Source organism: Trachemys scripta, chromosome 3 (genome assembly GCF_013100865.1).
Source record: "Trachemys scripta elegans isolate TJP31775 chromosome 3, CAS_Tse_1.0, whole genome shotgun sequence".
Taxonomy (NCBI): domain Eukaryota; kingdom Metazoa; phylum Chordata; order Testudines; family Emydidae; genus Trachemys; species Trachemys scripta.
Genome location: NC_048300.1, coordinates 76,244,487 through 76,270,623, shown reverse-complemented (window position 1 = coordinate 76,270,623; position 26,137 = coordinate 76,244,487). Strand labels below are relative to the sequence as shown.

The 26,137-nt window shown below is 38.0% G+C and overlaps 1 protein-coding gene across 8 annotated transcripts in view; it reads right to left on the bottom strand.

Moving 5' to 3' along the window:
• Positions 1-2,898: 2,898 nt before the first annotated feature.
• SIPA1L2 (signal induced proliferation associated 1 like 2) overlaps positions 2,899-26,137 on the bottom strand; it is a 147,997-nt gene continuing 124,758 nt past the window's right edge. For 6 of the 8 annotated variants that reach the window (XM_034765105.1, XM_034765106.1, XM_034765107.1 and 3 more), the window contains 5 exons: positions 20,892-21,023; positions 12,657-12,710; positions 11,555-11,678; positions 5,893-5,974; positions 2,899-4,114 (listed from right to left, as the gene is read on the bottom strand). In XM_034765105.1, coding sequence (XP_034620996.1) covers positions 3,968-4,114; positions 5,893-5,974; positions 11,555-11,678; positions 12,657-12,710; positions 20,892-21,023 — 539 coding nt within the window. In that variant the 3' untranslated portion in view covers positions 2,899-3,967. The remainder of the gene's footprint in view (positions 4,115-5,892; positions 5,975-11,554; positions 11,679-12,656; positions 12,711-20,891; positions 21,024-26,137) is intronic. The other 2 variants (XM_034765108.1, XM_034765112.1) reach the window with 1 other exon arrangement.

Sequence of the window (26,137 nt, the reverse complement as noted above, 5' to 3'; positions counted from 1 at the left end):
AGAAGGTGGGATTAAAATTTTGCAAGGTCAGAAAGAAAGCACAAAATCTCTTAATGGTGTCCTTATTGAAGGTAACATTCTGCTCTATTGTAAAATAGGAACTACGGAGAATGTTAATCCTGTATTGACAGAATATGAGGGCAATGATCACAAAATATTTAGACCCTGTCTCACTTGATTTTCCTTTTAATTTTAAATCCTTATCTCACAGGTTCCTTATTCTGACTGACTTCATAGAACCATTACTGGTACCTTTGCATAAAGAAAGGGTCTTTTCTGATCAGTTAGATTCTGGGATTTAAAAAGGTGCATATCTTCTCCCAGTTTTGGAGAAACCACTCAGGAAACCTTTTGACAGTGGAGTCAGAATTTTTGTCTTTGGGGTTCAAGATAAGCTTTTTCCAACTAAACTTGATGGTGATAGACCAGAAAAAAAGAAAAAGGACAAATTGATTGGAGATAATGTAGATGGTTCTGATGCTTTCAAATTAAATAATTTCCACGTTTCATTATGCCTTTTGGGTATTAGTGCTAGCATATTTATTGTAAAGAGCACAGTCATTGTTACATGCTTCTCAGTGAAGATAATATAGTCAAATGTCCCAATGGAACAGGTTTTAGAGAAGTAATTTTCAACACCTTAAACAATTGCTTCTCCAAACAGCTAGATATTGGGCATATAAGAGGAATACACAGGAGCTGGTTCAAGAGTTAGACATAACTTAGGCACTAAATAATAATGACCACAATATGATTAAGTTGTACATCCTCAGAAGGAGAAATCATACCAAAAATAGTTCTGCATTACTATCTTTAGAAACGAGAATTTTAATAAGAAAATATTAACATGTAAGCAATTTCTGTAGTTGCCACAAGAGTGTTATGAGATCATAAATGGGAAGTGGGATAGTCTATGTGGTCATGAATGGGTGGGCAGGTGGCCCCAGAAGACAATCTCTGTATTAAACTATCATCCACATTATCGCACCTTTAGGTCAGAAGCAAAAACAATTTTGTGGTCTCATTGTAGCCGCTATTGGACATTTGTTCACATTCCCAAAACAGCACAAAGTTTGGCACAGATGATTGATTTCTGTTCAACACTGGAATTCTGCAGGTCAGCACTGAGGTGCTGGGAAGGTTTTGTCGGTACTATGGCTGCCTCTTGCTAGTGTTTAGTCCGTCATTTTCCTGAGCACTAAGTTCCTCTGAAAAGACGATTGAAAATAGTAGAGAATCAAATCTCTACATTTAAATGCATCTGATCTCTACTTCAAATCTAGAATAAGGTTTGTGGTAAAATTGATTGATTGCTCGTCTCATTAAACATTTAAGGCCAGATTGTGAACCACTTCCCTCTTGGTGGCAAGCAGTTACTCAAGTAGATTCATTTACTGTGGCAGCACATGATGGAATGATTATTGGGAGTTACAATCAAAGTAAGGGGGTCCCAATCCTTGAGTGACTTATCAGTTTTGGGAACAAAATATTCAAGTGTTTGTGACCAGGAGGGAGAGAGAGAGAAGAAATCTACTTGCCAAACTTCTTTTGCACAGTTAATTATCTTCGTTATTTCAGCAGCTGAAAACAGGAATTAGTATATATACACACTATATTCCGCTAACAAATGTTATCTAAAAAGTTTTATTAACTATTATACAAACTCAATATTACCTCTCCAGCAAAAGCTCCTTCTTTGAGTTCACTTCAGTTAGCACAGCTTCCAAAGCAGACAAGCCTCTTCTCAAGGCACATTTTACTGACAGAAATTGTGAAGGTTGTACAGTTTGCGATTTGGCAAGGTCTCCAGCCCAGATGGGTTTACTAATGACTTTTGCAAGGTGTTTAAATCAGATTCTAGTGAAACACATGACTGCCATGTTTAATTACTCTAACTTAATGGAGCTTTTTGCCAGACATTGCGCGGTACGTTAGAATCAGAGCCATTGCTAAAAAAGTAAGGGGACTCAGAATGCAGTCCCATTCTTCCCCTTCCCCCCCATAACCCCGATTGTACTAGTAAATTGTGATACTGAAATTTTGGCCAAAGCCTTGATTTTCTCTGCCCAAAGATGATTTTTTCTATTGTTCATCCAAACAACATTTTAACAGAGACAGATATTTGTTCCACTTCAGAAAACATAATTTGGCCCACACAGTACATAATAGTGGATGAAGAATAATTTGTATCAGCTGAGTTTATGTATTGAAAGCTTTGAGAGCTTTTACATTGGGCTTTAAATTTGACTTTATATATTCACTTAGAATCCATTTCTTGTGCCTGTGCTTTCAATATCAGTCTCAAACTGATTTCTTCTTGGCAGACTAACATCAAAGGGGCTCGTTAGCTTCAATTCATTTCAGACAATTGCACCTTTCCTGTAGATTTTAAGGATAGTACTATATGTGGAACTGCAGGAAAAGAAGATGAACATAAAATAGGCTAAGCTATCATCAGCATGCTTTCATATCTCGCAGATGCTAACAACATAATCAAATCTTTGATTGCACACATTAAAGATGGCAGGCTATCTGGCATTAAGATAAATTTTCAAAATACTTGATGCCTTTTGAGTGATTTTTCTATACTTCTCCTTGGTATAGTGATAGGTCAATACACATAAGTAGCTGGATAGTTTTTGTTCCCTGAACAGAATAGATACCTGTCAGGTATAGATCAGATCACACCAAAAATGGCATCAACTCCGTGGCCTGATCCTGAGAAGTGAATGGAAGCTCTGCATGCTTAGATTTTCTCAGGATCAGAACATAAATGTAAGATCATAGCTGAATACATATATGCACATGGCATTCACAATGGACTGAACAGAAACCTAAATTATGGACAGTGGAATTGGATGTGTACTGTATGATGAAAAACTGAAATATTTTTTGAGGTTTATATTTTTAACGTTTATTAAAAAAGCAAAATGTATGTTCATCTCAAATGAAAGTTAAAAATGTTAAAGCATACAAATAGTGTACTAGCAGCATCCAATCATTAGAATTTTCTAGAATTCCTCAGTACAGTCTCAGCAAGCTAAAAATATTACAGCTCGCAACCAACTGTCTTCACCATAGTGCAGATAAAACAAAAACTTTATAAAATTAACAACTGAAGGTTAAATAAGCTTAAATAAAGGTGTTAAATACAAGACACTTGATCAAAGCTTCTGTACAGAGAAATGAATTTGGCATTGTACAAGTGATTGGCTGGCTCACACCATACATGATTTTAATAGTTAAGCAGTATAACTGTTTTAGCTGAACATCAACTATACAAAATTATCTGAAGTTGGAGTGGGCTAACCCAGTGAGCCATTTACAAGGCATGTGTATCTTTAGAAAATCAGAACACTGTTTATATTCAGGCACCATTTGTTCCTGCAAATAAATAATCTCTAATGTATCTGCATCCAAACTAGTGTTAAACACATCAGTGCTAACGTTTTATAAACACAGCTTTGTGACTATTCACTATACCTCCATTCTTATTGCTATGACAATGTGACTGTGGAAATAAACTACTGTACATACAAAAAATAGAGCACCTTTTAAACATTAAGGTATATGTCTGATTATTCTTTTTATCTTACAATACTGAAGCCCAAGCTACTGTAAATTGCTTTAAACATCTTCACCAGAGGACCTGAAATACAGGAAATAAAACCCAAAACGTTCCTCTTCAGGCAACCCCAACCCAGAGCATCTTCTAAAAATGTCTAAAATGACACCAAGAATTTTACATTCATCTTCACACAAACAAATGTCTGCTATTCTCTGCTTTCTTCAAAGGAATACAAAGATAGATCCACATGGCCCTCAGTCTTGTTCAAGTGAATAGAGGCGGACAGAGAATACAGCAGAAACATCTAAAATGGATTGTGAACACAATGAAATCATATTTCGCTAATTCAAAAATACAGCTGTTACGCAGTTCAAATAGTGCTTTCCAGGGGCCTAGACATTAGGATTTCTTGTCTATGGTATTGAAAAACCATTCTGTGAATTTTCTTAGTTGAGCGGCTGCTGTTTGAGACTCCTCCTGAAGTCTCATGTTATCTTGTCTCAAATGCTGGACCTCAGCTTGGAGAACAGCTTTGTCTTGTTTTTCCTGGTTAATAAAAAAATATAAGTTGAATAACGTGAGTAGCCAGGATGACATTTTTGTTGCTCCTATTTCTAAAACGAGTCACAGAGCTCTGTTTACTTTAGCTCCCTAATCCATTTTGACAGCTATTGAACTGTAAGCTGAATCCCCAAATTTGCTGCAATGTTGTACTGAAGAAGATCACATAGCAGGCTAAAAAAGAAAACTAAATGCAATTTCTGTATGAGAATTCTAGAACCCACTTCCTGTATAACAAAGATTTGAGCACAAAAAAGTTATTTTACAGTTCAGATTAGACTCATCCCTAGGGTGACCAGACAGCAAGTGTGAAAAATCGGGACAGGGGGTGGGGGTAATAGGAGCCTATATAAGAAAAAGACCCAAAAATCAGGACTGTCCCTATAAAATTGGGACATCTGGTCATCCTACTCATCCCTAAAAGTAGGGACTTACAAATTGTGAAACCTCCCAAATCTGTTTTCCCAAAGAAAAGATTCAAGATCAGAGGATTAACAAGTGATACAGAAGAATTCAAGTCACAAGATTTTGATTTCACAAATACAAAGCTAATGCAAAATGTTTGGCTTCAATCATTTCCCTCTAATGGTTTATTTCATCACTAAAAGCAATATGTGGCCCATTGCTTAACAGACATGGCAGCCAAGTTCCTGTTTCCAGCTCTGTCACTAACTCACTGTGATTCCAGTCATGCCACAAACCATTCTGTGCCTCGGTTTACTCATCTGCAAGTTGAATATCATACTCCTGGCATAGTGTCTCATGGATTGTAAACAGTCGCATTCACTGCAGGTATGCCTCCTATTGGCTAGGTCTGAGAATTGGCTTTCACCCCACATGGCGCCCCCATAATTGGTTGCTCATGACTTGAAGTGCTCCATCTTTTTGACTTGGCCTCTAGCCAAGTCACTATACAGTCTCCCATTCCAGGGTATCAAAGTCCCACCAGACAAGTTGTCCGGATGTTGTCTCAGACCGTCTTCTGTTTCACCTCTAGGTACTTTGCCACTTCCCAGTAGTGAGTAGAGGAACCTGGGGCTGGCCACAACTCTGGGTTCCAGCCCAGGGACCCTATGACTAACAATGAAGGTCTGCTCAGTTTCTGTTGCTGTTTCCCTGGGCTCCTTCCTACCCCATGTCTCTATCTCCTGGCCTATATCTAGATTTACCACTGGAGTATCCTCTGCTCTCCATGTCTACTTCACCCCTCTTGTCTGACTCCATAGTCCAGGGCAGGATCCCAGGGCTCATTTCCCCCTGGACTTCCGCATTGTTCATGACCAACCCACTTTCCCTCTAGGGAGTGACTGCATGCTCCTTCCCTGCAGCCTCCTCCTGGCCTCATTTCCTGGCTTTATAATCCTATTCCAGCTTCTCCCACAGCAGCTCTTGATCTGAAGATAGGTCTTCTCAATCTCCTCCAGGTCAGGGCCGGCTCCAGGCACCAGCTTAACAAGCAGGTGCTTGGGGTGGCCAAGGGAGAGGGGCAGCACCTGCGGCAATTCAGGGGCAGCAGGTCCCTCACTCCCTCAAGGAGCGAAGGAACTGCCGCCTCCGATCGCGGCTTTTTTTTTTTTTTTTGCGTGGGGCGGCAGAAATGCTGGAGCCGGCCCTGCTCCAGGTGCACCATATAAGGTTAAATGCCCTCTTTTTGACCACATTAACCCGCTCTTTGAAACCCTTGGATGAAAGGTACTATGTAAGTATAGTAATTTCTATTGGAGAGCAATGGAGACATTTAATCCTGATGAAGCGATTTTTACCTTCCGGAGGTCAGTTTGTAGTTGCCGGAGGATCACTTCCAGCTGGTTTACTTTTCCAGTCAGAGTAGATGGAGTGTGCTCCCTACGAAATAAACAACAACTTCACTCTGGAGTTAGTTCAAAATACTTCCTTCCTTAATGTCAATAAAACATACTTTTATAGGGACACATCACAAAAAACAATTGACCCAGGGCCAATTGGGTATGTCAGCTGGAAAAAGCAACAATAGACTTGCTCAAGCACGAACCCACTACTGTGATGTTTGAAATACGTTGCTGCATCTCACACTAATGAAGCAGAAATGAAAAATGACTTTAAAAAGGAAATGCTTCAGATATTACTCTCACATGTATTCACAGTGTAAATTAACCGTTCAACTAAATAATGCGAAGAGTGCACTGGTTAACAAGCTGCTTTCTGATAAGGAACATTAGTAACAAAGCAAGTTGCAACAGCAAGGACTATAGACAGATAGGATTATTTTAGTTCTCTTCTCTGGTCTGCAATTGTTCCATTTCAAGTAAAAAGATAAACCAGTGACTTAATGAAGACTAACATTTTGTCTTTAAAGGTCAAATGTACAAAATATAGCCAAAGGTTAATCAAATGCACGACAGAGAAAATGCAGAGAAGAGCTGTTGTCCTATGTATGACAGTGAATGCTTTGGGAGACAGTTACATACATAGTCACAGATTAAATTAGACGTAATGTGAATTATTTCATCTAGATGAGAGAAGCTGAAGAAATATACAAAGCTGAATCAGCTGCTTCATGCAAGTTAGCAAATTGGACAAGTTTGACAACACCGAACATGGAATGCCTGCATGCCTTTTTGTTATTCCTAATGCACACTGGCTGGAAGAGGTGAGGGGAGTTTAAAGTCGTTGAGAAGAAATATGCTTTGCCACGTAAATAGATTAATTTGTCTAAAATTGGTTCTAATTAAAAATGACACCCTAATAAGCAAAAAGACTAAAGTTGCCCCCCTTTCCTTCCCACTCCTCAAGTTGAAAAGCAAAACAAATCAAAGATTTTAAAACAGATACATTCTATTGCTGAATCGTCCTGTTTTTGAAACCCACAACTCCCTAGTGGAGAGGATAGAAGCTAGGTGGTAGTCTAGAACAGTGCTCTCCAAAGCAGGGTGTGCAAGAGGATCCTTGGGGGGGGGTGTGGCAGAGGGAACGCTCCCCGCCCCCCCCCTTCGTCAGGCGGGAGTCTGAGCGGCTTTTTTTTTTTTTTTTTTTTTTTGCAGGGGGTGCTTGCTCAAAACATTTTTACTGATGGGGGTGCACGATCAAAAAAGTTTGGAGACTACTGGTCTAGACTCCAAACACTGTACTAGGTGTGAGGCACTAGGGTACTTTGTAGCCTTAAGAAAGTTACAATTTCTCTGCTTCATCTGTAAGCAGGGGCTATAGGTTTGCCTGTATTTGTTCTCTGAAGACACATAGCTGCTGTCTTTTCTTGTACCAAGTCACCAGACAGGGAACTCCCATGATGCTGAAGACTTAAGCCCCTTGTTCCAGCTGGGGGCACCGTACGCCATCCCTGCTGTGAAGAGTTACACAACACCCACTGATCAATTCCATCCAAATGAAAGGTAGAAATAAACAAAGCAAAGTGTGTTTTTTTTTGGGGGGGGGGGGGTGGATTGTAACAAAAGATTTCAGAACTCAACTTTGAAGGGAGATAAGGTAGTGAATGGTAATCTGAAGACCAGATTCTACCCCACGTTAGATACTAATTTCAAGCAGAAAACGTCACATGGCTACCCTGCAAGTCTCCTAGATGGAAATTGAGCAGGGGTTGGCTGCAGAAGCAGAAACCTCTCGGATGCAATGTAAAGGCATATTCAGTCAAAGTTGCAGATCTGCAAAGCCATAGCAATGAAATGTGTAGAGAGCCATTTAGACATGGTACTCTTGGAAACAAGGGAGCCAATTGTATTTGATATTAAAGAGGAAACAATAAGCTGCATAGTCTTTGAGCACTTTGTTTAAAGATGACTAAAGTCCCAGGGGTCATTCTCACACCAAGGTTTTAGAGAAGGGCCTGTTAATATGGTAATGTGGATAGGGTAAAATGACAGATTTCAGTGGAATTCTTTGGGAAGAAATTAGGAGGTGCTTGGAAGCAAGCCCTTTATCTTTAAAGCAGCGTGTATAGTGGGTCAGTAGGATCTGACATTCTTTGCTAGAAGGGACTGGATTTCCTTTTGATGAATTTGATAGAAGGAAAACTTTACACAATGTATTCAGATAAATATTTTTAAAACCACTTGAGAATGCTTCAGGCTGATCTTTCAAGGTCTGCATTACAAGAGCACTGGTGGCCCAGGGAGGCCTGATACCCGGGGAGGCCAGTTCCATGAATCTTTTAAGGTTCAGAGGTCTCCAGAGAGATGCTTGTTGGAGGAGGCGATTGCCTTGTCTTCTCTAGAGCAAAGCACTTTTTTCTGGCCAAGATTAGAAGTGGTCTGCAGGCAGGCACCTATCCCAGCTATTGCCCACCCGAAAGTCCTTAGGTGCAAAGCCCCTACTGCAGCAGTGTTTTGTAGCTGCAGACCTCCCAACTTCCTGGCTGTCTATGCGCTTTCCACAGTGTACTTAAACTTGATAGGAAGGATGTGGATGGAGCAGAGACCCAGCTTCGGTGAGGTGCACAAACGTCATTTATTCAGCATCAATGTTTGGCTGCTTTTGACTGCTGAAACAGTACTGTATACAACTACAGAACAAAGAGGATTTGCTTTAGTAATTGTCTTTATATCAGTATACCTCACAAGGCAACTACAATGCCTATTTGAGGCAGAGACCATCTGTGTGTGTGTGCAGGAGCGGCGCCAGGGTTTTTGCTGCCCTAGGCGGCAGCGCTCCTCTGAGCATTCGGCGGTGGGGGTCCTTCTGCTCCGTGTCTTCGGGGCACTTTGACGGCGGGTCCCGGAGCAAGTGAAGGACCCGCCACCGAATTTCCGTCGAAGACCCGGAACAGAAGGACTGCCCCGCCACCGAATTTCTGCCGAGGGCAGCAAAATGCCACCCCCAAAATCCTGCAGCCCTAGGCGACCGCCTAGGGTCGCCTAGTGGAAGTGCCGTGTGTGTGTGTGTGTGTGTGTGTGTGTGGCACTTGCTTACACAATGGGGTCCTGGTCTATGACTAGGGCTCTTAGATGTTACAGTAATCCAACAAATAGAAAATAATAAATAAGCAAACAAATAAAAATAATGTCACTTAATTGCTCAGAGCAATTTCTTCTAAGAGGAAGTGAATACTCCGTAACTGGAGCTTCTCTTGCTAATGCTGAAGCAACTCCAGAGCTTTGGAGACAGAATGCTCCAGCCTGATGTGCTGACCTGTCTCCTGGCTTCAAAAAATTCAGAAGCATAATTGGTCTATAGGTATAGCAAAGGGGATCCAGCTTTAAGTTCTAATACAACCTCTGCTGCCTAAAATCTCCAACCAACAAGGCTACCTAAATTCCTCTTCCACAAAGGCGGAGGGTTCTGCAGACGTGACCATCAGTGGTGCCTAAGTATTCCTAGTCCTGGCAGCCCTTGAGTTCCCATTAATTAGCCTCCCAAGGCAGTGGAAGTGCTGAATCACTTTCCTATGCACGGACAATCTTCCTAAGGCAGAAGCAGAAGCTCCCCCTCAACCCTATAATACTTTTTTTTTAAAATCACGGCTTGCCAGAGACTCTCTTCAAATGAAGCTCAGGACCACATCTGAGATATTTAAAAGCAGTCTTATTTAATGACTTCTCTTTTTAAAAAGGGACATCAGACCCTGGCAAACTGTTATAGCCACTGATGATCCTTAGGAAGTTCACTGCGTGCTGATGAGCTTTAAAGTTTTCTGACTGTTTTCTCAGCAAGAGCCAAGAAAAGGTGTCTGTTCACTGACAGGCCTGCAACATAGTATAGAACACTGCAACCTCCTTTCATATTGGAATCATTTTCTTTCTATTCTGTTTTATTTTGCCCTTGGTGATAATCAAAAACAGCAAACAGTAAGCTGAATACGTTCTGCTCATCCTGAAAGTCAGTAGTTTCAAAAGATGCTGAATAAAATTTCATATATATTCCTTTGTATATTCATGCTAATAGACATTTCAAAGGATAAGAAGGACCTATGTGCTGGTCTAAGGAAAATGGGTGGCATTACCCATTTTATTAGAATGAAATACGAAAGAACAGGATTAGGTCTGTCCCATGCTGACAGCATTTTATTAATGGATCTAAAATTTTCCAGAGTACATCCCAAATTCATATAAATTACTTGAGCGTTGATATTGCATGGAAATGTTTGAAGAAGCAGGTATGGAAGAATATGTATCTGAACATATGTCCGTTTACATACTTATCTTGTTTTCTAAGGCAAGTATCACCGTGCAATCTATGCACCATAAAACAGTTACAGATGGCATTGTGTGTTCCTTGAAGGGCCAATTTCTCACAGCCTCTTTAGTTCCTGCTGTGTATGAGTCCTTCTTGCCTTCTACTATTTCTCCTTCAGTATTCCAAATTGTTGCTTGGTCCTGGAAAGTTGCAATGACTCGGTAAAAGCCATTACAGAGGTAGACCTTGCACGTACACCTGAACATGACCAAGATTGGGCTTCATCTGATCTCCTCCTAGTAACCAGGAAGCTACACATTGGATGACTTTGTAGCTGTGGAATCCAATTCTTGCTTCAGAACTGTAGTCCAGTATCTCTGACTGTATTTTAAAACACTATGCCCAACACAACAAAAGGTGCCTGAAGTTAGGCACCGAAAGTCATTTGTAGGTACAAGTTGTAAGAAAAGTAAGCCCCTAATTTTCAAAAATGCTGGGCACTCAGTCACTCCCATTAACTTCAAATGAGCAGTATTTCTGGTATGGTGTGTACAAAATACTTGGTATTGTGACTTTCGTAAAGAAGTCGATTTAAAAAAACAAACAAACAAACAAAAAAAACCCAAGAATAGCTCTATCTGCCATTGCAGTTTAATCTCTTATAATTCTTCTTCAAGACTTCATAGCATTGCACAGAGAGATGTTGTTGTTATGGCAGGCCAAGAGGGTAGGAAGAAGTATTTGTCCAGTGATTCAATGCGCTAGCTCAGCATTGCATGCAAGTTTCCTCTGGACTTTTATCCCTCAGGGCAACGATTATACTAAACAAGCTCATTGTTTGGCTTGTCATGATCTACAAACTTGACAATTTACCATGGACAAGTCACAAGTTAAGGAGCTGCAAAAATTTTTCTTAATTTCCAGAAAGCAGTGGGTTAAACCAGAATAATTCCCTCCAATATCTTACCTCTCTGCCAGTTCTTCAAAGATACTGGCTTATAAAATATGGTAACTCTGAATCTCAGTTGAACTCCTAAACTTTTGGGAATGCCATAGTTGTAAAAAGTATTTTCTCCAATATTTACAAGGGAGTCTAAATTTTAGTATTATGATAATTTGGGCATTTTAACACCTGTTCCTTGAATAAGTACCTCCTGTAGTTAGAATAAATTATTTTCTTGGCATGGAAAAGTAAAGAAAGTTAGGTTTTGTTAAGAACGTCATGTAATTTCAGAAGTTATTCAGAACACGTAATACACCATATTAAGAGGAAATGATTGTCATCTGCTTCATAATAAAAGTGCTCTAAATCTTACATACCCAGTAGCATCAATGAAATCTTTTCCATTTGTTGGCTCTTCATCCAAAGGTAACTCTTGAGTACCCTCCAAACCTGGAGCTTGCTGCATATCATTCAGGGTGCAAAAAGATGCCACTCTCTGATCTGTAATGGCAAAAACAAAGCTAATGTAAAGCTATTTCTAAAGGTGATTTCATATCCAAATTAAAAAAATCAAAGGCTGATGTACAATTAATTATTTGGACCTGGTTAGAACCTGGGAAGTAGATTTCTACATGACAGATTTGAGGACAATCAGCAGACAAACAATTTGTTCCAGTTAGTTGCTGTTTCCAACACCTGTGTCAACATCTGGTTTGCAAATATCAGCAGAGTGATAGATTAGTTTTGACTAGTTAATGCTAATTTGAACAGTAAATTGGTCTCGCTGAAATCCACAGAAGACCTGAGAAACAGGGGCCATGACCAGTGACAATACCAATTCATGGAAAACATTTGCATTTTCCATTGAGCTAAGCATCAAATTCCACAGAAATTTGCACAGTTCCATTTTTATTATTCTGATCTCAAACACATTGTGTAAGCTGCTGGTTATCTATATACTTGAAAAGCAGTATACAAGTGCTATTATTATGCACTTATTTTTTCATATTTATGTATAAAAAGTAGCTTTTATTTGGTGAAAGCACCTTCAAGTACCAATAATACTACACTAGGGCCACCAGCATACATACCCAATGTGCTTGGAACTTAACCTGTCTCCCAATGACCAATATAATTATCAGTGGACATTCAGTGTAGCTGCCAAAATATACCACACATCATCATTTATGAAAAATATGCCATGCAGAACATCACTGCACAGAATAAAAGTAAATGATTCATCATGATTTAAATTGTTTGCTATGGAAAATCCATATTCTGTGGAGATTGATTTAACTGATTTCCATCCAAATTTCATGCCTGCAGCTTTCTCTTGACTCTGGCCATGACATGCCTTCCCCTCTCCCTCTCCTCCCCCGCAGGCCCAAAGCTTGCATTACCATGCAAACGTGCAAACACTTGAAACAGAAAGGAAGGTTTACTAAAGATAAAAGCCAACAATCAACCCCAAACCATCACCTAGAAACGATGTATGATGACAGACCGGCCCAAGATCTTCATCAGAGTCAAAACCTGGAATAAGATTTAGAATGTTCCTATAAACAAGAGAGTACATCCAACTTTCTCTCTGCTAAAGCAGCTGTGGTCCTTACGCAAGATTCACATAATGGAATACGTCAATGCTGCTCAGACTGCCTCTTATTGTGAGAAGCCCTTAAGCCTGTCAAAACCAATTCTTATGTAATGCCAACCAACATGGTTGAAATTACACATTTCATGCTCAGCAGCCCTAATATAATGCACAGTATTATGATACATAGCATGGAAATGTGGTGCACCACAAAAGTCAAATGGTAAATACATGGCAAATTGTTTTAAGTGAGATTTTTTTAGTGACTTGTTTTAAAAGTGCTATTAAAACAAAACCAGGGAATCACAGCAATTAGAAGTTTTTATTAAGTGATTACAAAATGAACACTTTTGGAGGTCCCTGTAAAGACTGAAAAGTCATTTCCAGCTATAACACTACTTTGATACAAATTTGCACTTTTAGATTTCAAGACCAACTTTATATAGCAGTAGTTTCCCCAAGTTTTATCCTTATTTGCAATTTGTCATGTGTCTTGGCAGTTTTTAGATCACGAGTTTTCCACACACATCTAAAGTGAGAAAAGAGAAGAATTTCACACACCATTGCTATCACAGTGACACAACTCACACTATGGAAGCAATATAGCTTAATTAAATTAAGCAGCAGGGAAAGGTTAAACTTAGTCAAATTAGGTGCCACAGAAAAGATTGTGCAAACAATTATGTTCATAAAAGAAATGGGGCAGAAGTAAATTTAGGGTACACGTCTAATTACCCATTTCCCTTGTTCTTTTCTTCCCTTGCCTAAACTTTGATTACAGAGACAAGGGGGTGAGGTAATATCTTTTATTGGACCAACTTCTGTTGGCAAAAGAGACACGCTTTCGAGCTTACACAGAGCTCTTCAAGTCTTTGATTGACATTTGATGGCGGAGGACAGAAAAGCAGTGGCAAATCTTATACTGTTCCTAGCTTCCCTACATGATAAGTTAGTTAATGTTCAGTAATGTACAAAACATGGGTATTTTGTGTCACTGAACTCTATTTCAATGTAATTTACTCTGTTTTTCCTCATAATACTGACTAAGCATTTCTAAGAAGAATGGCTGCTTGTCTGGTCTACGGAGGTTAAGACATTTTCTGTTAAGTTAAAAAAAAAAAAACACATTGTAGTTCTGGACCTACTAGGGGTATTTGAATCAAACCACCACCTTCCCTTTAGAGAGGAAGTATTACAAAGGATGTTCATAACAGTCACTGAAAGCACACTATGAAGTTTTAAAATAAAATATTTCACCCAGTTTTTAAAAATTTCCATTGATTCATAGATTCCAAGGCCAGAAGGGACCATTGTGTTCATCTAGTCTGACCTTCTGTATAACACTGGCTATTGAACTTCCCCCAAATAATTCCTAGAGCAGATCTTTTAGAAAAACATCTAATCTTGGTTTAAAATTGTCCAGCGATGGAGAATCCACTATGGCCTTTGGTAAATTGTTCCCATGGTGAATTAACCTCAGAGTTAAAAACATATGCCTTATTTCCACTCTGAATTCGTCTACCTTCAACTTCCTGCCACTGGATCATGTTATACCTTTACCTGCTAGATTGAAGAGCCCACATCAAATATTTGCTGCTCATGTAGGTACTGATAAATGTAATCAAGTCACCCCTTTAGTTTAACAAAGAGAAGGTAATACACTGAGCTTATTGAGTATCACGATAAGGCAGGTTTTCTAATCCTTTAATCATTCTCATAGCTCCTCTCTGAACCCTATCCAATTTAGCAACATCCTTCGTGAATTTACCTGAACATTTTAATTTTAGTCAGCAAAAACTATAAATAGATTATATTACCTGAAATGTGCATTGACTAACTTGTGCATTTATAACTTTTTATTCCTTGCAAAAATTCTACTACATTTCAGATGTTGTGTTTGTATGAAATGTAAATTTTATATTTAGAGCTTATTACTACTGCACTTCTGCTGGTTTCTAAACCAGGGGTCAGCAACCTTTCAGAAGTGATGTGCCGAGTCAGTCATTCACTCTCATTTAAGGTTTCGCGTGCCAGTAATACATTTTAACGTTTTTAGAAGGTCTCTTTCTATAAGTCTATAATATAGAACTAAACTATTGTTGTATGTAAAGTAAATAAGATTTTTAAAATGTTTAAGAAGCTTCATTTAAAATTAAATTAAAATGCAGAGCCCCCGGACCGGTGGCCAGGACCAGGGCAGTGTGAGTGCCACTGAAAAATCAGCTTGCGTGCCGCCTTCGGCACACGTGCCATAGGTTGCCTATCACTGTTCTAAACAGAACTTTACTACATTCAGTTACTTGTGAAATGTTGAACAGTAACCCAGCACTCACAGGCTGAGCAACAATGTCATTAAACCATTAGGCTCCCACTCTATATGCTAAAGAAGTGATTTTGTGAGCTGTTACTGCAAAAACAACAACCTAATTTATGCTGCTCATGTTAAAGTCAAAGTTTACTCCCTCAGTAACAAAGTTAATACAACAACAAACAGATAACAGCTAGGACATCACCACCGAGTTCTCTCCTTTTACCTCCTCAGAACAATGCATAAGACTGTTCTGTCATAAGAAGTAAGGCAACAGAATATTGCAAAGTGAATGGTTACATAGGAAGATTCTTATTCAGCTGCATGTCTAATTTTTTATTTTCAGTAATTATTTCTAGTCCCACTGAATGTGTCCACGAGTACTTTCTTGTGTTTAATAATTGTTTCACCAATTTAACAGGGCAATTTTTAAAAGGTGAACTGAAATGAGAGTTAAATCTGTGCTTTGGAGGGCAGAATTTGACCAAAAGTTTTTGTTCGTGACTATGCCTAACAGAATTTTACACAAAATATAAAGTATGAACTCCTTGGGTGTGACTCTCCATTCACTGACACCAATGGAAATCAAAAGACCTCCACTGATACCAATGGAGTTAAATTGACATGAGAGAAGAAGCTAGTCTTTTGTCTATGATTGCAACACTTGTGCTACCAAAACCTGCAAGGTTTTTTTGACATTAACAGAAGCTAATTTTGGTTTGGTATGTCATTTCCCAAGCCAATTACTTGAGAAGATATATGGATACTTACATCAAAATTTTAAGCAAAAATTGCCTACTCCAGACAGACAAAAATGAGGACACTGGGCCAAAATGTGCAACCCATCCAACTCAGTGGATGTTAATGGGACTGCATAGTAGTAAAAGAGCAGAATCTGGACCAGAACTGCATTTGTTCAGTAGTATCACAGATGGGGAGAAAAAAATCCAAACAGTTTAAGTTAGGTAACATACAGCATAATAGAAGAAGGCTAAAAATAAAATGGTGCATTAAGTGACCCTCTCATTGCTAAACTCCAGTCTCAAGGTCAAATTCTGTCCCCAGACATGCACACAAACTTTCACTGAAGTCAACAGGAGTTACACATGCATATCAAGACAGAACTTTTCCTAAATGTTTTTGAATTTTATTTTTCTAAACACTTAAACTAGCTAATTTGATTAGATACTTATCTTTTATGCTGAATGCTTTTCTTTCCCCCAATCACAATATGTTTAGTATAACTTTTATGCATAACTTTTATTAAACTATGAAGATTTAAAATGAAGAGGTTAAAACAATATTAATTATAGTAGCACAGATGGTGTCACAAAGATAAACTGTCATTAAGAAATGGTGCATTCTAATTGGCATAAGTAGCTTAGAACCACGAAATACCTGGTATACACCAGTGGTTGAAATTACTTTTGTTTATATATGTATTGTTTATGATTTGGTTAAAGGGACTCTCTGTCAGGTTGTTTAAGCCCCAAAATATTATTTAAAAAACAGATAACACCCATGTTTAAACTAAAACCACCAATCAACAGTGACACAAATACTGCTGGGTCTGTACATAAGAGTCAACGTTTATGTTTATGTCCCACCCCAATCTTCTAGAATGAAAAGCAATTGTGGGAATCTTGGAGAGTTTTCTGTTTTTCTCCTTCACTATATTCTTCAGTTATTTGATTTTCCAGAGAAGCCATCACTATTAATATAATGCAAGTACTCAAAAGTACATGGCTCTGCCCCAAACTCAGAACTACGAGGATTTCAGAGAAGTGTAATAAAACAATTAAAAGAATATGAATCAAATTTTCTAAAGGTTGTCTCTTTTCCTGCTTATTCTCTGACATTTCTATATCCCCTTTTCTCTCCATTCATTCTCCATTTTAATCTATCAGTCTAAATACAATTCTCTTTTCTCAGTTCTGTTTATTGTTTTCTTTCGAGTCTATACTCTTCTTTCTTTAGTGTCTCGCATAGTAGCACCCAATTCTCTGTTGTTCAGTTCCTTTCTCTCCTCTTCCATGTAACATTTTCTCTTTACCCTTTCGTCTCTTATCTGTCCCCTTTTCCCTCTGTAGTCTCATCTGTCAGCTTTGCTCTCAGCTGTATTTCATTAGCTCTTCAAGTTTCTTCCCATATTATACACAGAGAATACACGCTTGTTGCATTGCCATAAATTTGGAATGTGACTAATGAGTACAAGTGGTGAAACCACAAGTGAGTTAATTATAGGCATTACAGTCTATAAACAATGGTCACCACATCATAGTAATGTAGTTAAGTACTGAGGAAACAGATCAAAATTTTAAAAGTGTCTTGGCCAAGGACACAACGAGAATCAATGTTTGAGCTGAGCTGAGCTGCACGCCATGCTGACTGCTCTGGAAAGGGGTGCCAACTACAAGCAGCTGACAAGCAGACAGGAGGGAGCCTTGGGTGTTCTAGCAGCATCAGTTGCAGCCTAACCCCCACTTCTCCCCAGCCATGAACGGGTTCAAAAAGCAAGGAACTGTTCCTGTTGATTTCATCAATCGCAAAGGCCCTCTCCAAGTGACCATGTGGGAACTGTGAACTCCTCAAGAACGTCAGGAAATACTAGCGGTAAACTTTCAACTCTAGAAATTGGTTTCCATTTTCAAGGCTCTGTCTGCAGCAAGAAGCGCAGAAAACTTTTATTTTTTATATTGTATATAAAGACAACTAATATTTGCTTTGATATTTAAAATGGTCCCAATCATGGACTTCATAGACCCCAAAGGCCATCTCTGAAGAGAAAATTGGACCACAAGGTCGAGCTACAGGAAAAAAGGGAAGTTGCCCAGGCTCCCTCTCCTCAAGATCCTAGTTAGTGTGAGGCTTCATCATCCACCTGTGCACAAAGTTCTTGTCTAGCAGGGGTGGTAGAAGTGGGATCCTCAAAAAGTGACTGTCATGAAGGAGACCAGCAGCATCAGGATCCCGAGGAAGAGTCTGACCTGCTGGAAGCACTGGTACCTGGATCGCTAAGATCCCGTAGCAGTCTATTCACAGGGGCTTTTATCAAGCAAGGTTTACAGCAATATCTAAAAAAATCTCAGTATCAATTTTTAAAAATATATTTTTCAACATTATCTTAGACCAAAAACTTTGCAGGAGCAAAATGAACTGAAAGAATAACTAATGATGAGTTAACTAGGGGAAAACAAACTATTTGTTCGTTTAGCTTTAAATTACGAAAGAAAGCCTTTGTAGCATCTAACAGTGAATTTCAAGTTCTAGCTGCGATGGCAATAAAAAGCTATGTCGACATATTCATTCTTAATCGCATCACTCCCAGGCTTAAAATCACTCATCTGTTCCATATTGTTGCAGCTTGGATGAGAGGTGGGTTTAAAACATAGAAGAATGATGGTAATGGCTCATAATGTGTATTTATGAATAAGCATAAATTTTATGGGTTGTCAGTAGATAGAATAAGGAGACCCAAGAAAGAAATGACCTTTGAATCATGCCACCAGCTACGGAGAGGAAGAGATGTAGAGAAACTGCCTTGAATGAAAAAGGAAAAACTAAAATAAAGTTCCCCTCTCAATGGCTGTAAATTGCATAATTGTTAGAAGACTTGGCAGATCAGAATTGGAGACTAATCTAACTTTAATTTCTTAAATCTTCAGTAGCAAACAACCCCTTTAACAACGGCTTAAATGATCCAATTAATGAAGACTTTCTTTAAAGACAGACATATCTCAAAAGTTTTGATCACATTCTCATCTACCAAAATAAAAAGGTCTCAGAGGCTTTAATCCCCACACAGCTAAGGAAATGATTGTGGCATCCCAATGTCTGTGCTGCTACAGACCTTTCCTTTTTAAAATATTCTGAAAGAAGAATGCTGAACTAGCCATTTGGCTTCATTTCCAAACTTCTAGAAATGTTCAGTTTCGAACACCGGGAACCCTGCATAGCAAAACTCCATTGGCATTTTCATCATCTCGGGGATCATCATTTCTCTATTCATTACATTTATAGAGTCCAGAACACTAGCTCCCACCTACTCTTAATACCAAGTCTTGAAGTGATTCCTCAATTACGAAGGACAACTTCAACATACACAGGAAAATAGCATCTGCTTCCTCCAATTCAAACCCAACTATTTTAAGAACTCATTATTTGTTATAATGGACTCCCTCCAAATGAACTTTTCACGATATGCTAGTCCGTTGTGCTTATTTTGACTTTGGCTTTCTGGTTGTGAGACTGAGGATGCAGAAAGTTGACCAAATCTTTTAGAAAACCCATTTCCACTCAGGAGGTCCATATCATAGCATAAAATAAAAAAATTAGTTATACTGTTTTATAGGTTATATAGCACATGCATAGATCTTTCCACCTTCTGCATCAATGTACCCACTAACAGAAAAGAAATGTACCCACTAACAGAAAAAACATAGAAACACTTACTATAGCATTCTTTATGGGAAACTGCATTACAACTCATTTTTCAAATAATTCACAAAGCAATCACAATGAGACAATCTCTATTTTGTGACTCAGACTGTAGTACAAAATGAATAAATGAAAATATCTGAACTATATGCAACTAAAAACAAGTCAGTCAATAGCTTCTCCTATTTGAACAGAACAAACAAAACAGAAAAAAATATGACTGTGCAACTATTGAGAATAAGCCTAAATTACAAGAATCTAGAAGTTGCTGCTCAAATTGATTAATTGCAGAATAAAGTATGCCATTATTCTGAGCTGAAGGGTTAAGGAGACTAGAAAAATGAAAATAAAAAGTTTCTAAAAGACTTCAAAATATCTGCGTTTCAGAAAATAGGAGGACAGAACAAGTACTTTCAGTCAGCTGAACTGATCAGAGTTATTGAATATCAAAATGTTTTTTATGCAGCAGTAAGAACTGCTTTAGCATGAACACAATTACATCACTCCAACTCTTCTTTGTACTAATAAGTCTTTATTTTCCAGTTGCTGCATTAGGATATTGGTAACAAAAATATACACACCTATCTTTCCCCCCAAGCAACCAAGTGAGAAAATACTCTGAAAAGGATTCCCATTGTATGTTTCAAATTTATAATACTTCCTACCAGTTAGGAGAAATTTATCTGAGAACGGCTAAACAGAGACGAAGGAACTCAAAGTTAATCAGGATAAAAAGCAAGACAGTGTGTTAGAATGATGATCATCACGGTGATACATTTTCTGTTCATTCAAAATAGTACTACAATAGCTCTGATTAAATAGCTCTTTAACTAAAGAGTAAAGCAACAAAATCTTTTTACTTGAGATTGTTGAACTCTAGGACAGTACAGAGAAAGACCTGACCAAAGCATACATTAAAACAAAACCTTTAAATATGCATGTCTACTATTCTGTTTACTTTTAAACTAAGCACGTATAGGTTTGATATCAAAGAGATGAGTATGTCATTTTCTCCAGCTTAACCTGGAATTATAGTCCAATTCTGCAAGACTGCTCTACTTCCTGACTGCACACTATTTTTGAAAACATTAAAATGTCTATTGATATACTTGTACCACTGCAACATTCTTCTGAGGGCTTATTATGTGAGCTAGGGGGAGGGGCAACAGCACCTGGACTGCACATGCAGAGTTGATAGCAGCCACACAGTTCATATTGTGTCCAACAGGTTTCCTCATTTGAAAGTAAGTGATATTACAAAAAGGACAGAAAAGGCTATAACTACGGAGATACATATAAGATTTTTATTATTTAAAATGAGGATATGGAAAATATGGGAAAAACTTGGAAGAGCAATCTTTATGCTGAATTTTCTTACCTTCAAACGCTCGTGCAGCATCAACCAGGTTGGACCAGTCTAGTTCTGCAGCAGTGTCTGGAAGGGGCATCAGGCCAGGATCATTGAATTTGGCTCTATCAGATAAAGAGCCATCTGAGAACCAGAATTCATCTATCAACAAACACAAAAATTAGCCTTATGACAATGGTCTATATTTAGTTCTGAGGCTATTAGAATTAAATTTCAAAAATATATATAGCCAAAGGGTGCTCATCTTCACTTCCCCCTTGTCCCCTGCTTTTTTTTTTTTTTAAATGCTCAGTGTCAGCATAACATTTTAAGTGGCATTGGACTGACGGAGAATGAGAAGGAAAGAAGATTTTTTTAAAAAGAATATTCTCTTCCTAACTACCACTTTACATAAGAGAGCATACTAATATTATAAATAGACAGAACAGAGTTATAAACAGTAGAATATTATGGAACTCAAATATTTGATTTTTTAAGATCCGTTGTGAAGAGAAAGTTGCTAGACACACATATATATCCATATTTTCAGAAAGGCCATGAAACCACACATGCAGAATTTGTGTGCATACAGAGTTCTATACACAAAAACGGGATGTGCTCAGATTATGGGTGCAGGTACAGAGACTGCTTTGAAAATTATGCCCCCATTCCACCCAACAGTCAAACTTTCCCCTTTTAGTTTATCAATTTGTTCTATCCTCTCAAAGAAAAATTATATTCCGATTTTAAAATGCCCTATCAGTTTTATATTGATAAAGTGTATATCTGAGGAAGTGATAGATTTCAACGTATTGTAACACTATTTCCAGAATGAACTGCAACTCTTACTATACAATAGATACAGCACAAATTTGTATTAGAGCACAAGCTCTCATTTATCATTAATAAGTAGTGATATTGAGCTTTTAAGGTTATACAGCGTTTTACAAACACACTATGAATTTACATTTCAGAAGGAATAGAAGATTTTCATATTCCACTTTGGGAATTACTTTACATTTTCAAGCCAGACTATCTTTATAAAGGAGGACCAATAACAGTCTTCAAATAGGTTATTGGTTATCATAAAGAGGACTGTGATCAATTGTTCTCATTATCCACTAAAGATAGGCTAGGCAGTAGTGGAATTAATCAGTAGCCAGGGAGATTTAGGTTAGAGATTAGGAAAACTTTCTAACTATAAGGGATTTAACTGCTGGAATAGTCTTCCAAGGGAGGTTCTGGAATCCCCATCATCGGAAGTTTTTAAAAACAGGTTGGGCAAACACCTGTCAGAGATGATCTAGGTTTATTTGGTCCTGCCTCAATGCATGGGGGTGGACTTGATGATTTTGAGGTCCCTTCCAACCCTACATTTCTATGATTTAGTTGTATATTGATGTATACATGCAGACACAATATAATAAATACTGTAGTTAGAAATACGGACATTCATGAAAGTAGATATAACAATTAGATTTAATCACATTAAGGAGAAGAGAACATTAATTTTATACTAATAAGATTAATGACAAATGTTATTTCATTAAATGTCATTCAGCAAAAAAGTTATTCTACTTCAATCCTTTTAAAACAAAAAAAGATAATGTGGTTAAATCAGAAGTTTAAAAAGATATTTTAAAAATACAGAAGTTTTCCCTCCCTCCAGTCCTTCCTCAGATATAGGCTATAATATGTCTGAGGAATGTTTTTCTCACCACTGCACCATCTAAAAAAAATTGAAGTGTTTTTTCACAAGGAAAGAAACAATGCACACACATAACATGGAATATCTTCCTATTGTATGAAAAAGGCATGGTATCATTTGTCAAGATATTAATGGAATAATATAGTATACAGTCTGTATAAAGTTTACATACAAACACAACAAGCATAAAGTGTCACAATTCATTCTATTGCATGCAGCAGCCTCTAACAGAATGAATCATCTTTCTAATGGAGACGATGGGATGGAGGAGCAGGTATGCAATCCTCAATAGAAACACTGGAGAGGGGGAGACCTGCATCCTAAATATGATGCAGGAGAGGTAAAAATCCCATATACCATGGGATTTTTTTTGTCTTATCCTGCAATTTATATGCAAGATATTCCATTGTTAAGTTTTGATGGAGTAACTGAGAAAGTATGCAGCTAGTCTATTTAGTATAATTTGCTGTAACATGTGTCTCTACCGAACCCCAGGAATCCAAAAGTAGATTTTATATTAAATGGAATTTCAGCATAGAAATATACTCTGTTCCCACTTCCTGCCTATATTAAATCGCAGAAAACATTAAAAGTGTCTGAGGGTGAAATCATACTTAGGACTGATCAAGGAACAATCTCTTGGGTATACGTCTTGGAGTCTGTGAAAGCCCTTTGTAGAAGAATACAAATACTTGTGTATTCTGGTGCTTGACAAAAGGGAAACCTTCTTTACAGACAGGATATCTTATTTGAAAGCTGGTGATCCAGCTCCTATCCTAGAGAAGTGTGCAGTCACTTTAGAAGAACCTCTGTTTTTGTTTGATAAGTCAATAGAAGATGAATGTGAAACCTGTCAGGAAAGTGTCTACTTGATAAGATTCTGCTGGTTTCCCAAATTGGAGTGTAGGATTGATTTAGTCACCAATAATCATCCATCATTTTATACGTCTTTGTGAGGACCTAAATTCATAGGATCTACACTACTTTGTCCAGGGCAGACAGAGGGCCTTAATAGCAGAAAGCCTGCTGGACGAAATGAGGTTTGGTTATTGAGAGGTCTGAAACCTCACAGGGTCTATATTGAAGGAAGAAATAAGGAGGAATAACAACAGTCCAGGCATCAGCATGCCACGACAGACAATTATTTAAAAAAATCTGAATAGGGCAAGAAAGGCATATTCTGGTGTACCAACATTGCAAAAAACTCCTGGGCCTCTTGAGCTTCGGGGGAATGATTCTTCCATGCCGTTTGCATTTTGGGTGTGGTCTGAGTGTAGGAGAGACAAGGCTATGCCCTCTGGGACAACAATCCATGCATTAACCCATAGTTTTAAAAAAAACATTTTTGTTTGTTAAGTCCGTGCTTTTTGGTACAGTTATTGATCTTGTGACGTCCAGTTCTTTTATATAGAAGACACCATGACCATACCATCAAACTTTATTCATTTTCATTTCCTTTTTATTATTGCAGAGAAGTGATATAGAGCAATTGATAGCATTTAGTTTCAGCATTTTTTTGTTTAAAACTCATAGGTTTCAAAGCAGTTCTCCTGAAATCAACGGACACTAGTGCCAGAAAATCTCCCTATTCCGAGAGAGATTTCTTATTTATATAAGGGTAAACAGATTGATCTTATCTGGTCCTTCCTGCTACCAAGGCAACTATCTTGTTTCTGTCAATGGGAGTTGTGAGTTCTCTTCTCATGAAGAGATCTTAAGTTATGGGGGGGGGGGAGTTACTACATATTTCATGTGCCACATACTGGGTAATGACATGAGAGGACTCCATGTTTCTAAAATAAAATAAATAGTATTTTTCAATTCACGTAATACAAGTACTGTAGTGCAATCTCTATCATGAAAGTTGAACTTACAAGTGTAGAATTATGTACAAAAAAAACTGCATTCAAAAATAAAATAACGTAAAACTTTAGAGCCCACAAGTCCATTCAGTCCTACTTCTTGTTCAGCCAATTGCTCAAACAAGTTTTTTTGTACATTTGCAGGAGATAATGCTGCCCGCTTCTTGTTTACAATATCACCTGAAAGTGAGAACGGGCATTCACATTGCACGGTTGTAGCCGGAGTTCCAAGATATGTGCCAGATGCACTAAAGATTTAAACATCCCTTCATGTTTCAACCACCGTTCCAGAGGATGTGTGTCCATGCTGATGGGTTCTGCTTGATAACCATCCAAAGCAGTACGGACTGACGCATGTTCATTTTCATTATCTGAGTCAGATGCCACCAGCAGAAGGTTGATTTTCTTTTTTAGTGGTTTGGGTTCTGTAGTTTCCACATCGGAGTGTTGCTCTTTTAAGATTTTTGAAAGCATGCTCCACACCTTGTCCCGCTCAGATTTTGGAAGGCACTTCAGATTCTAAAACCTTGGGTTGAGTGCTGTAGCTATCTTTAGAAATCTCATATTGGTACCTTCTTTGTTTTGTCAAATCTGCAGTGAAAGTGTTCTTAAAATGAACAACATGTGCTGGGTCATCATCTGAGACTGCTGTAACATGAAATACATGGCAGAATGCAAGCAAAACAGAATAGGAGACATGCGGTTCTCCTCCAAGGAGTTCAGTCACAAATTTAATTAATGAATTATTTTTTTTAACAAGCATAATCAGCATGGAAGCATGTCCTCTGGAATGGTGGCCAAAGCATGAAGGGGCATACGAATGTTTAGCATAACTGGCATGTAAATACTTTGCAATGCCGGCTACAAAAGTGCCATGCGAATGCCTGTTCTCACTTTCAGCATTATCCCCGTAAATGTAAACAAACTTGTTTGTCTTAGCAATTGGCTGAACAAGAAGTAGGACTAAGTGAATTTGTAGGCTCTAAAGTTTTACATTGTTTTGTTTTTGAGTGCAGTTATGTAACCAAAAAAATGTACATTTGTAAGTTGCACTTACACGATAAAGAGATGGCACACTACAGTATGTGTATTAGGTGAATTGAAAAATACTATTTATTTTGTTTGCCATTTTTCCAGTGCAAATATTTGTAATAAAAATAATATAAAGTGAGCACTGTACACTTTGTATACTGTGCTGTAATTGAAATCAATATATTTAAAAATGTAGAAAAACATCCAAAAATATTTAATACATTTCAATTGGGTAGTCTATTGTTTAACAGTGCGATTAAAACTGTGATTAATCACGATTAATTTTTTTGAGTTAATTGTGTAAGTTAACTGTGATTAATTGACGGCCCTACTCTAAAGCTATGTAGATATCTTTTTGTATCTCCAAAGAAGGAAAATAAGATATCATAGAAAAAGGTTCCACAATAGACTAAATCTTGACTCCTGACTGGAAGCTGAATCTGAGCAATAGAATATAATCTGAGTATACTCAGTTAACATAAGAGGCTGCCTTGTAAATCTCCAAGATAAAAACAGATTAGAATCTGCTGCCTTAACAGATTCACTCCACACCAAATGGACCTTGACATGACCTACAAGCTGCAGGCCTGCCATGGTATAACAATGAAACAGCTATTGAGAAATGTGGTCTCCTTGGAGACCACACAATCTATTGAGTTAGTGTCAACTGAAAC